The sequence below is a fragment of the Vipera berus genome (genome assembly GCF_964194415.1).
Source record: "Vipera berus genome assembly, chromosome: 14".
Taxonomy (NCBI): Eukaryota; Metazoa; Chordata; class Lepidosauria; order Squamata; family Viperidae; genus Vipera; species Vipera berus.
In genome coordinates, this window is record NC_138217.1 from 2,987,666 (window position 1) to 3,000,992 (window position 13,327).

The 13,327-nt window shown below is 51.3% G+C and overlaps 1 protein-coding gene across 5 annotated transcripts in view; it reads left to right on the plus strand.

Moving 5' to 3' along the window:
• Window positions 1–13,327, plus strand: part of MSI1 (musashi RNA binding protein 1) — a 61,917-nt gene that overhangs the window by 22,079 nt on the left and 26,511 nt on the right. For all 5 annotated transcript variants that reach the window (XM_081339150.1, XM_081339151.1, XM_081339152.1 and 2 more), the window contains exon 6: window positions 1,780–1,872. In XM_081339150.1, coding sequence (XP_081195276.1) covers window positions 1,780–1,872 — 93 coding nt within the window. The remainder of the gene's footprint in view (window positions 1–1,779; window positions 1,873–13,327) is intronic.

Genomic DNA, 13,327 nt, shown 5'->3' on the forward strand with positions numbered 1-13,327 from the left:
TTGAATCTCACCCGGAGGGCAACTGGAAGCCAATGCAGCTCGCGGAGTAGAGGTGTTACATGGGAGTATCGGGAAACCCCCATCACAACTCGCACGGCCGCATTCTGCACCAGTTGAAGCCTCCGAGTGGTCCTCAAGGGCAGCCCCATGTAGGGAGCGTGGCAGTAATCTAAACGGGAGGTCACGAGCGCATGAGTGACTGTGCGTAGGGCATCTCGGTCCAGATAGGGTCGCAACTGGCGCACCAGGCGAACCTGGGCAAAAGCCCCCCTGGTCACGGCTCCTATATGGTCTTCAAAACTGAGTCGTGAACCCAGGAGGACGCCCAAGTTGCGAGCCCTATCAACGGGGGGTAACACCTCACCCCCCATCGTCTAACATTCACCGTCTAAACATTGAGAAAGGAAAACGGTGGGGTCTGCGTGCAGAGGGTCACCTGAGAAGCATTGAGTTTGGATGCTCTCCTTTCCAAGAAGGATTCTCTGCTGAGCTCTTCTGATAACACCCCCGTCCCCAGATGCCCGAGAGGCTGCTGTGCTCGTAGTGCCGAGGGTGCTCTGGGCAGGTGGCCGAGCGGATCAGGTAGCCCAAGGAACAGCTCTGCGGCTCAGGGCTGGAACTGGGTTAATTCCATTAAGCAGTTTGGTGACAGAAGGTATTTTGCTTGGGGGGGTGGAAACGGCTTTCAAGACTGAGAATTGCAGTGGATTAACTCTGTGCTCCATTGAGTCATTGGAAGCAGATTTTTCTTGCAAAGCGAAGGCGTCAGGCCAAGGGGAAGGGGGTTCCAAGACCTCCCTGGGGTCCTTCACAATTAAGGTGCTCTGGAGCTGGAAATTGGGTGTCCTCCCATGGTCTCTTCTAAAAGGCATTTTGGCATGTTGTACCATCTCTCTTATTCTCCCCCCGCCGTCTCTTAACATGTTTGATTGCTTTCCATTAAAGTGGAAGCCAAGTATCCTGTAATAAATCCAGTTCTGTAAAATATATACACAACCCAAAAATTACAGCCATACAGAATGTAATGCAGTACCAAATAAATCCATGCCACATTACAAACAGCAAAAGCGCAATCCGTGAAAACTGAAATTGGCGAAATGACTTGGCAGGGGGTGGTTGGCCCAAAATTCCTGTTCACTGGTGATGCTGAAAAGCACACAAATCCCACAACTCTGCACGGTTTATTTAATGGGAAGACCTCCTCTGTCCTGGCAGAACATGCCCATAATAGCGGGGACTTGGCCCCTGTTGGGGTCTTCCTAAAAAGCCTTCTGGGGCACAAATGAAGAGAAGCAGGAGGGAGGGAAGGGGGGCGTCCCTCAAAAGCCCAACGTCAGAAATGACCTTGCTGGCAGGAGAGCGAGGGCCTGCCCTCTGAGACACTGCCAGTTTGTGATGTTCACAAGATGTTGCCCATCTTCTCGGGGCAGAAGAAGCTGTGGCTGGTCGGTTCTTGTGTTTTGTAATTGCGATCCAGGCTGTTTATAGGCAAGTTGCCCAGTGTGGGAGCACTTATGCTGCAGCACAAATACTTCACTCTAGATTTTGACATTTTGGGGCAGAAAGGGGACATCTTCGGCTTGGGATCTCTGCAGAACAGATGCCTGCTCTGGCCATCCGGAAGCGGCTAGCTTTCTTCCCAGCTCAGCCTGCCGTGGGACCTTTTCTTGCAAAAGCTTTTCTTTTTGTGTGTGTGTGTGTGTGTGTGTGTGTGTGTGTGTGTGTGTGTGAACAACTCTGAATCTTGCACCGCAGCCTCTTTTTTCTTCTGTTTTCTAGATGGTAACACGGACTAAGAAAATATTTGTAGGCGGCTTGTCTGTGAACACCACCGTGGAAGATGTAAAACAATACTTCGAGCAGTTTGGGAAGGTAAGCACTTAGGGTCCGTGTAGGAACGAACTCTCCAATTATTAAGTGTTCCAAGACTCGCCCTATTTCCTCCAGGTGTTAGTCAGAGGTTGGGAGTGCCTGCTAGGACTCAGCATCCCTGTCAGAGTACAGTTCCGAGGTTTCTTTGGTGAAGACGCCCAAAGAAGAGCAGAAATCCTAAAAATCCTAAATCCTAAAACATCATCTATTAGAAATTGACCTATTTCATTATACCCACAGAAGCTAGTATAAAGTCACCATTATATCCAGGGGCTCTCTGGGGTGTCCAAAGTATAGAGATGGCAGCCACCTTTAGATTCAACCCACTCCTCCCACAATACCCTTGATTACAACTTCAGCACCTAGTGCAATTCACTGCAAAATATAATTAGGAGTTGAGCGGGGCAGGGGCTGATCAAAAGTTGTGCTATGAATTAACCAGCATTCCTTCCCCCTGTCCTGGATGCTGCTCTGCTTTGTTTGGCAGAGCTTGACAAGGATAACACAGGAGAAGGGTGTGTTTCCTCCTGTCTCACACCCAGGAGTATAAGCGCTGCAGCCTGTAATTACTCTGGTGGCAACCACAGATTGTTCTAAAAGTCATAACTAGTGTTTGTTGCCACCTGAAAGTTTGGCGGCTCCAACCTTTGAGGACACTTTGAAAGGCCTCCTGTCAATCATGTGCTTTTCCTGAGAGAGGTTTTGGAAGATCTGCCACATTTGCACTATAGGAATCTAATGGCCATCCAGATTTTTGCACCTCAGCTGTGGTTTCCTGATTTCAGGGCACCCACAGCTTATGCCCAATTGAAGCCCTTTCCCATTTTTTCCCTTCTCTCTGCTCGTTCCAAACTCTGCAGCCTGGCACAAAACTTTGGGGATCCTGGCTGGAAAGACCAAATGGTGCATTGCTAGCAGTCAGCATTCTTGCACAGGCCAACACTTCTGCCGGCAATGCCATGGCATTGCTGGACAGCCAGAGCAAACAATTTGGGGATTTCTTGAAGGAGTTGGGTAGTTTTAAGGGGTCATGCCTAAAAGTCCGAAAAGGCCTGCCAGCTCTGGGATGCTTAAAGCCCTCAAAAGGGGTCCTGGGAGTTATGTGTGTGTCACACAGCCAAAGGTTGTCCACCCTAACAGGTTCTTGGCCTGTGCAAGATTATTTCCTGGGAAACTGAAGTCTGTCATTGGTCTTGTTCTCCCCCCCCTGCCCTCCCTTTATGCCCCCCTTTCATGATGCCTATACTTTTCTGCCTGATGGTGGGGGGGGGGCTCTTCTGCTCCCCTTTCTTTCTGAATCCTGCAAGATCACCTGGTAACTCCCATTTCATTTTCAGTTTTCATTGCTCCACAAGCCATCCTCCTACTCCATACATTGTTGGAGGCTTTGAACATTTTGCGTTCTTGGCATTTTATTTTATCCATTGCTTTATTTTTAAAAGGATGGATAAAATGAAAGCACCGCCCTTCAGTATGTGGACATTTGCAATAATGTACTATAAAAGCAAGGCAATAATGAAAAGGAACTGCTCGCAAGGATAAAGCTACGGATTAAAATTGCGGCATTAAAGCCATTTTTAAAAGTTTAGAAACAGAGTCAATCAAGGTCTTTGGGGCCAAAACTATTACGAAGCCTTTCAGGGGGAACCATTTACCTATTGACAGCCCGCCTCAGTTCAAACACTCAGGCTTTTAAAGAAGCGTCTCCAAAAATGTCTGAGAGGTAGATTGTTCCCCCTGGAGTCCTGCTTTGAAGGGTTTTTTTTTTAAAAAATCCCATTTATATCCTGCCCTTCTCCGAAGACTCAGGGCGGCTTACAATCTAAAGCACAAATCAATGTGCTTTAGCAAGTTGAGCCCTTATTCTTCGCATCGTGCATGGGGCCAGGTCCAGCAAGCAATTCCAGGTAGCAGCTGCATTTTCAGACGCTGTGGTGGGCCACCACTTGCAATGCTCTTTGCTTGATGCTTTACTTAGTAGCCAGCTTCTCTTTTTCTGAAAGGGGAGATCGCCCTGGATGGGCTTTAAGGTGGGTCAGCACTTGCTTTCAGCAACAAGACGTGGGGCTTGGCTTGTTCCACCCCCAACCGGATCAGCTTCCCCCAAGGCTGAGGCTTTCCGATGGGTTGTATCTGCCCTCCGAGGTCCGTGTGCTCCATCTGGACTTAAATCTATTCAAAATGTCACTCTATCCCGACACTTCCAGTTCTCTAGCACACAGAGACAGGAAGCCACCGTTTGCCCATCCCAACCAGGATTAGCAAGGCAGGCTTCTTACGTAAGTGCGAATTGCAAGTCCCGTCCTCCCTTGCTGGGTTAAAGAGCGAGGCCTGAGCTGCTGAAAGAAAGGCAAAAGCGCCAGGCTGGAATTGTCTGATGGGTTTTTTATTGTAGGAGTGAGGGGGAGAAAGAGTCAGGATGGTGGATGCCTTCCTTCCCCAGGTAGTCTCCCCCCCATCCAGCTTATTTTTATTTTTATTTTATTTTAATTCCATTTATATCCCGCCCTTCTCCGAAGACTCAGGGCGGCTAACAAGCTTAGCAGTAGCCTTCATTCTATGTATATGCCTGCTTGTTAGGGCTTTCACACACACACCCAAGCGGCATTATTACAAAGTCAGCTTAATTGCCCCCAACAATCTGGGTCCTCATTTTACCTACCTCGGAAGGATGGAAGGCTGAGTCAACCTTGAGCCTGGTGGGACGCGAACCTGCACTAATTGCAGGCAGCTGGTGTTACTTAAGGAGGCATTAGCCCACTGCTCCACCAAGGCTCTTATAATCTTCAATATTTGGAAGTCTGGAAATAAAGTACTTTCAAGTAAGAGTTGCAAAGATCTTTGTGCCCTATGTGAAAGATAGGGAAAGTTCTCAGAGTTCCCCCCCCCCCTTTGTTTCCTTTCCCCTGCTGCATTTTCTACATCTGTGGGTGTGAATCAAGACTGGGATATTTTTTGGTCTCCTCCTGCCAAACAAAGAAGACTTAACAGTGCCCCCAAAATGAGGGCAAATGAAATTTTTGTCCATATTCAGGTGTTGCACAAAGCATTCAGTTCTGCTTTCCCCCCCCCCAGCCATTGTGCTAAATAAATCGTGATTTCTAGCTTAGTGTTGTATGAGGACCATTGTGGCTTGGTCTATAGATGCTCAGTAGACTAAGGATGCAGGTTAAGATCTGCATTTGGAAAGGAGGGAAGGGCCAGCTAGTGGCCAAGAGCGGAGGTCGTCTTCTCCATGGTGGTCCTGGTCCATTCAAACACCTCACTGGGAAAGTCAGTGGAGCAGGAAGCCTTCTTCGCCCTGGGCAGTTGCTGATGGGGATGATCTTGCATAGGGGGTGGGTGGGTCTGGCGCCTTCAGTTTCTCCTGTCCCCTGAAAGGCCTTCCTGGAAGGAACCTCTCTTGAATGCTGCTCGTGCCCCACCTTCTTCTTGGCCAAAGCAGTCGCTCCCTTGCAGTGCAGGAGACCGGCGATCCAGGGGCTAAATACTCTTCTGTGACATTGCTTCCTCAGAGCTCCTCCTTCTGTGGCCGTGGATGCCCTATGATCAGTAGTTGGCACTGAAGGGGCACTTTCGTGTCCCAGCACCCCATAGATCAAAGGTACAAGTACAGTGTGTAGCTCCCCTCTTTCTGTCTTCCAACTCAGGAATCACAAAACCAGCCTCATCCCCTCTTTGCTCTATTCACGTAGTGCGCCCAAATACTTTTGTAGATCAGTTCTCATTATGTGTATAGTTAGATTTAGATTTAGGAAAAAATACATCTCAGTTGTTGTTGTTGTTTTTTTCTTTTTTCATCCTTCCCCTCCACTGTTGTGCTAATTTTTTGTTTGTAGCTTTGAATATCACAATGTAGATTGCAGTACCCATATTTAGCAGCTGTCTATCTGCATATCTCCAAATTATAACAGTCCTGTCGAATTAATGTATAAATGCGTTTAGTGAAGAAAAAAAAAGCAGTCTGCGTATATTTCTCCTTTCTCCCTAGACCAGAGCCCCCCCAACCTTTGGGGCACCAGGGGCCGGTTCCGTGGAGAGAGGTTTTTCCGCAGACCGGGGTGTGTGTGGTTTTGTGTGTTGCCTGCATCCCGCGGATGGGACTTTGCTTGTTTGTGCAGACCGGTTGCTGTCATGCCGTGGCCCAGTAGCGGTCCACGGAGCGGGGGCATTGGGGACCCCTGCCCTAGAAGATTCCAGGTTTGTTGCTGCCAGAAAGTTCAGGAACTCGTTCAGCCTTTTCCCACCAATTGTTTCTAGTCCTGAGTGATGCACAAGGAGTTAGGAAGCCACAAATCTTCAGACCATCTTTAGATATCTGCCTCCTCCAGCCTTGAGGCTAACCCCCCCCCCCCCCCCCCCGGCATTCCAGCTACTCTACCAGCGTGGCCTGATCACCTTTTGCACTTTTCCATCTGGCTTCCAACAAGCAGTCAGTAGTGGGCGAAGCTGGATTTGCTTAACAACCACCTGATCCGCTTAACAGCTGCAATGATTCACTTAACAAAAAAAGGGTCATAAAATCAGGCACGGTCCACGTAATAACTGCCTTGCTTAGCAACAGATATTCTGTTCCCAATTGTCGGTCAAGGTAGTACAGCAAGCCCGGGAGCAGATGTTCCCCCTCTCCCACGCCGGCAGCCCTCTGACCGTGCTCCGCCTCGCCCTCCCGACTGACCGCCTGGGGGGCCGGCTGCCAACTCCAGCCAGTAATTCGGGGGTAGCTGCCCCCCTGCTTGGTCAGCTGAGGAGGGGATCCCGTTGTTGCCCACCCAACTCGGGCCCTGGAGGCTGTCCGGTGGCAAGACCTGGAGCCGGCTGATTGCAGGATAGCCGGCGAGCAGGTGGCCCTCCTCTTGAGCCTCGCCTCGGCAGCTGGTCCAGCGAGGAGAGCCTGGCCTGCGCTGAAGGTCAGACCTATAAAGGGCCTTTGTTGCTGGCCTCCCTCCTCCTGGAAGAAAGGGTCTCCCCCCCCTCATTAAGCACGGAGAGGGACTCTGGCCAAATGAGCGGACTTTCTGTTCCTTTCCGCTGGGCATCCCCTCCCGTACCTTCCGCTTTAGGGATTTTTTTAAAAAGCTGCCATTGTGAAATCTCCTTTGAGATGAATCCGACTCTGACTGACAGCGTGAACATATCCATGGAGTTTTCTTGGCAACCGTGACAAAGCATTTTGCAATTGCCAGTTCTTCTGGGATTCTTTTTTTTTTCTTTTTTTTTAAACTTCGCCATGTAACTTCAGTTCTCAAATTTCCTGGTGGTCTCCTTTCAAAGTCAGCAGGTCCGGCTTTTCGAGATCAGCCAAGGTCTGCCCTCTAAAAAAAAAAAAGGAAGGCAAACAAGTCAGAGAGAAGGCCGGGCGAGAGCTTTAGGCTAGCTGCTGGCGTTCTGTATACGGGGACGTATTTTGCAGAGGTATCGTGGATTATTGTGATCCAGTCTGCAGTCGTGCAAGCACGGACACTTTGCTTCGCCTGCTGTCAGTGAGGGCTACTCCGAGCCGTGGGTGATGGGAGGTGGCGTTTTGACTTTGTATACCTGTCCCTGGCTGATGGGGTTACAGTTCAGAAGAGCTGGTAAGGAGATCATCTAGTCCACCCCGCTCAGTTCAGGAACACAGGTGGCCTTCCACCCCGGTTTGAAAGCGTCCAGCAAAGGGAGCCCCACTGCTTGACCACTCTTCCCATCAAGAAATGCCCCTCCTTTCAGACTGGAACCGCCGTCTCAGGTTCACAGAGAACAGAACAGAACAGAGCTGGAAAGGACCTCGGCGGGGGCACCCACTTGCTGAGGAGAAGATCCTTGTCGGCCATTTTAGCCCCTCTTAGCTGTACTACAATCAGTGAAGTGGCCGAACCAGGCTGTGGTCGCCCACAGGGCTGGCCGATGGTCCGAAAGAGATAGTAGGTTTTTGAATTCCAAGAGATAACTGTTGGGTATAGATTGATCTCTCTGCTGTTTCCTGGCTAAGTCTTCTCGTTTTTCAGGTGGGACGTCCAGGCCTGCTCTGGGCTTCTGGTTGGCTCATGCCTTGAAGATGCCCACTAGTCTCCCCAGCCTGGCTTCCTGTCCTGGGAGTGGCATTAAGGCTCCTTCCAAGCTTGGGGTTCTGTACGGGGGTGGGCATCAGGTGAAGTAAAGGCTGATGGAAATCAATCTGCAGTTAACTATGCAGGTCCCTGGTGGGGAGATACCTCTTTTGGGATGATGGTGCGTGTCTCTTGGACAGCTGATCCCCGGGGAGGGGAGGGGGCAGCTCCTAGGAACCCCTCTCTGGCAGAGCCAGCAGACCTGATCTGCAAAACTATGGACAGCCACTAGAAGGCAACTTCTGCGTATCTCTGCAGCCCCCAAACCCCTAGATGTGGCCCAGATCACTTGGCCTCCAACCCAGATGCAGGCAGATGCCCTCCGTGAGCTGCCAGGGAGGCAGCCCCGTTCCTCTTGCGCATTTTAAAAATAAAACCCCCCTGTGAGGCTTCTCTCTGAGTCCACCTCCAGAAGAGGATGTCTGAAGGCAGAACGGAAGTGCGCCAAGGGGAGCTGCTATTTATATCTCCTGTCTGTAAACCCTGGATCTGCCCGTCCCACACGCTCAAGGGCATCTCCTGCTCAGCGCCGGTTCCAGCAGGACGCCGAGAGGTGGATCATTTGGGAAAGAGGAGATGTGGGGGGGGGCCCTCCTGCTCCCCCTCCCCCTCCTCCCTGGGATGATTATGTCATCTAATAACCGGGCGGGCTGGCGGTTCAAGCCTCCCCAGAGGGTGCCTTCTCTGGACAGGCTGGCTGTTATCTGAGGAGATCAGCTGCTTCCTGGCTGGGCGTCGCTGGCTCACCCCATATGTGTGCTCAAGGTGGCATCTTGAGAGGACTCGGCCTCCTCGGAGGAAGCCACTCGGGCAGTGGTGGGATTCAGCCGGTTCGCACCACTTCGGCAGAACCGGTAGCTAATGTTCTGTTGCCCAGGCCCAGAACGGACTTCCAGAAGTGTCATCCGCACAGAGAACCAGTTGTTCACCTATTTGAATCCCACCACTGCACCTGGGACCCGCCTGGGCTCCCCGGCGTGGTTAAGAGATGATATGAGCTCAGCCAGGTAGAGAGTGGGGGTGGGTGGGTCGCTTGGTTCTCAATGCCACCGACCCACCAGTAACCTACCACCACATTCTGGATCATTTGCAGCTTCTGGCTCATCTCCAAGACTGCCCCAGGCTGGTGGTGATTCTGGCCTAGCATGATTGGCATACCAGCCCAAACTGGACAAAGCCCTTCCTCTTATCAAGTGGGAGCTCCAGTGATGGGGGAACTCTGGTGATTGGGTCAGTTGACTATCTAACGAATTTTAAAAGAGCCACTGAATGCAGGCTTGGCTTGTACCCACACCCTTACATAGCAGGGGAAAATTAAAAAAAGCAGAGAGGCAGGGCTCACATGGTGCTTGGTTTCTGGAAGAGCCATTGGAGAAGAGAGCAGAATAACTGGATTATCTTCAGGGGCAAGATGGTTCTTCTTACAGACATCTCATTGTAGAATAGCAGAGTTGGGAGGGACCTTGGAGGTCTTCTAGTCCAATCCTTTGCTCAGGCAGGAGACCCTATGCCATATCAGACCAATAGTTATCCTCTTCTTGAAAACTTCCAGTGTTGGAGCATCCACACCTTCTGGAGGCAAGCCGTTCTGCTGATTAATTGTTCTAACTGTCAGGAAATTTCTGCTTCCTTCTAGGTTGCTTCTCTCCTTGATTAGTTTTCATCCGTTGCTTCTTCTCCTGCCTTCAGGTTCTTGCTGCTTCATTGGTTTTTGGCAGCTTGATGGCCACTGGTCTCTAAATTTCCCTTCGGTGGAACAAGCAGCCCCTCTTAGCTGTACTACAATCAGTGAAGTGGCCGAACCAGGCTGTGGTCGCCCACGGGGCTGGCCAATGGTCCGAAAGAGATAGTAGGTTTTTTAATTCCAAGAGATAACTGTTGGGTATAGATTGATCTTTCAACTGGCTTGCGTATCTAGGTGAGGCTTCTATTCCTGCAAAGGTTCTTTTTTGGAGTTGGGGAGCATTTGTGTGGAAGCCCCTCTACACAGAATGGGGCTTAACCCTTGTAAACAATCGGTAGAGTTGTAGTTTCAGATTAAATAACAGAAATGTAAAATTTATATCTGTGCTTTGACTTACGTAAGGTAGGATTAAGTACTGTAGGAATATATAGGGTCAGTTCAGGGAGTCTGCCTCATAGGTCAGAAAAGTCAAGATACACCCAGGAGAGCGCAACCATTATAAAAACAGGCAGAGATTTGATTGCACTCTCCAAAGCTGTCTTTAACATTTTTGACCACACCTTGCAGACATCCCTGAGTCTGGTAATGTGTGGAAATTATCTCCGTTTATGAGTAACATCTAACAGTAGGTCTGTAAGACCTGACTGGTGTTTTTCTTCGATTTCTGCTTCCTGGTGCAGCATAAACAAAGGCTGCCAGATCAATTGCTTGGCGTCTGTCCTTAGACACCGATCCTCATTTCAAAATTTGGAAAGGGATGAACCGGTCTGGGGCAGTTGAGCCACCCTTACTGGTCCGGCTGGACCACTGTCCCGTCTGGCTGGTTCTGAAGGGGCTACTAACCACCCCCCACTGCAGAGGATCTGACCTTCAGGGCCAGGTTGGGCCCCCTTGAAGGAGGGGAGTGGTGCAGGGTACTTGGGGGGTACAAAAGCCCAGGCTGCATTGGGGAAGCTGGCCCAGAAAGTCCCAACTGCCGCAGGGGTTGGGGGGGCATGGTGGTCTTCCGCCGTGCCCTCTTGTGGGGGGAAATCGCCTCTCACGGCTCACCCAGCAGGCCGCCTTTGTGCCCCGTCAGCACCGCTTTGCGAAGAGGGCATCCGAGCTGGCGCTAATCGGATCCAGCAGCTGGGATTGGAGGGCAGGGTTGCCACAGCAACCGGCCCCGGGAGAAGCCATCCCCGACAGACTCTTTTGTCTAGGCCTCTCTTGGGCGTTGGCATGGCTGGCCAGCGCCGCCTCTGGAGAAGAAAGGCTCCGGAGGACGATGAGTGGGGAGCTGCAGGGCGCCGAGAGGGGCCGGGCCAGCGGGGCGTCCACTGAGCAGCTGCCACAATAGCCCCCACCAGGGGCTGCCACTCATGCTTAGTGCTCGGACGCCTGAGCTCGGCAGCCGGGCCACTAATCCTTCCTCCCGGCCCTGAGTTTCCATGGACACCTGAGCCGGCTAGGACAGGCAGGCTGGCTGGGAGAGGAAGGGGCCTCGGCTGTCCTCAGGGCAGGCCTGGGCCTCCATCCGCCACATCCCGGCCCTCACTTCTTCCCTGCTGCATTTCCTGAAATGCCTTTTGCCTGGTCTCAGCGGTGCAGGGGCCCGTCCTCGTGGCTGGCGTGTGGCCCTCTGTTCTCGGTCACTCCACGCCGGCCAGAGCTTTGCTGGAGTCTTCTCTTTTCCGCTTTGGAGTTTGGAGCCATTGCATTCATTTCACCCCATTGTATTCTTCAAGACCTCCTGGCCTGTCTCTGGCTCTCGGGCTGCAAAGTGTTTCCGGAGGCACCACAGCCCAGAGGAGACAGCCAGTTTGGGGCACGGGTTAAGGCACCAGGCTACAAAATGGGAAATCTGAAGTTCTAGTTTTGCAAGGAAATGGCAAACCATTTCCAAAAACTTTGCACAGAAAACCTCACTTGTTATCAGGAGTCAACACTGAAAAAAGCGCTTGGAGGTTGGTTGTGGGCCTGAATTCCAAAATCTAGACGCTGGCATCTTGCTGAGACCAAAAATTAGGAATTGCTGTGGGAAAGCTGAAGTCGAAATGTTCGCCCCGAGGGCACCCTTGCATGAGAGGCTGCCAGTCCAGCATTCCTGGGTTTGCAACAGTCGTTTGGTGCCCGAGGAGCGCCAGTCCCTGCCACACACAAGGCCTGGCATTAGATGCCCTGAGCTATTAAAAATTCCCCTCCTGCCAGCAGAGATTTCCCCCCCCCCAAGGTGCCTGCTGGTAAACTGGATAATCTTCTTTCCTCCTTGCCCGTGTTTTGGTGCCCAGCGTGCAGGAGGCTCAGAAGCTTCCAGCCCTGATTTTGCTGGGCCTGGCTGTTGACTCCAGGCCTGATCCGAACAGAAGGTTCATTGTCTGCCTTCCACCTCCCCTCACCCCAGCTGGCCGGACTGCGTCATTCAGGAGAGCCGTTCGGGTATTCTGTATGAGAGTCAGGCAGGGGCAGATTAAAGACTCCGCACTCCTGACTTGTCGGCTGCCACATAAACCCAGTTCTTGACTTCTTGAGATGCCTTTCGTGGAAGGCTGGGTGGCCAATCAGCTGTGGGGTTGGTCCAGTGGACCCTTTGCAGGACCCTGGCCAGAATTACCAGCCTTTTCATGGTCACAGGAGCTCCCTGGCTCCAGATTTTAAATTCTCCCACTTTTTTGTCAAGCTTCTCATATCCTGCGTATCTCATTTATACGATGGGCTGAGTTTGGTTACTGGTAGCTCTTGTTTGTTCTTGTCCCCCCCAGCATATTGCTCAAATTCAACCCATTTGGTTAGTTTGTGATTCAATATGTTGTGCCAAACTTAAACTGGGTTAATTCGCTACCTACGTTAAGTGGATTGTGTGTTGACAGAAATAGGAATATGACCTACTTAAGTCCAAGATTAAGGGGTGGGATGGGGGGACAAAAAAAAAGGAGTTTTCTCACTTGCTACAACACCTACGTTGTCTCTCACTTCCCAACTGGCGCTCTGAGTTGTATTAACCCTGGTAGTTGGGAATTCTGAAATTATGCCCAAATATTTGGTTTGTTTGTTGCAGTTGCCTCCTCGGTGACTGCACCTATCTCAGCTTGGCTGGTTTCCAAAGAGATAAGGAGAAATAGACCTGGTTAGTGTTTGGATGGGAGACCACCAGGAAACCCCAGGGCTGTAGAATCAAGTCAAAAAAATGTTCTGAAAGAAAACAGTAGCCAATTCACCTTGTTGCCAAGAAAACTATACAGATAAGTCAGATGTCTCTTACCTTTGTGGTCTCCTCAAGTGGGCAAGATTGATGGTCTCTCAGCAGCCCTGCGAGGTGGTTGAGCTAAGCCCAAAGTCACCTCATGAGCTCTGTGACCAGTAGTGGAATTGAACAAGGCTTGCAACTGATCGATTGCGTGCCCCCTCCCCGCCCCCGGTGGAGCAAGGTGGCCAGGCAGCCCCCTGCCTCGAGTTCATTGCTAAGAAGGCACGATGGTGCCGCATCGTTTTGAAATAAGGTCAGCAGCTCAGATTCAGGGCTGTGGAAAGGCACTCCCACCACCAGCCCTTTAGCACAGTCTTTCTCCAGTTGCAGGTTCTGACGTGGGTGGGTACCAGCCTGGGCTAGTCTTGAGGAGCTGCCCCTTTGGCTGTAGCTGGGTGGTCGCCTGAGGAGAGCCGGGAGACCCTGTCCTGGAAGGAAGCCGTCATGGCCATCTCC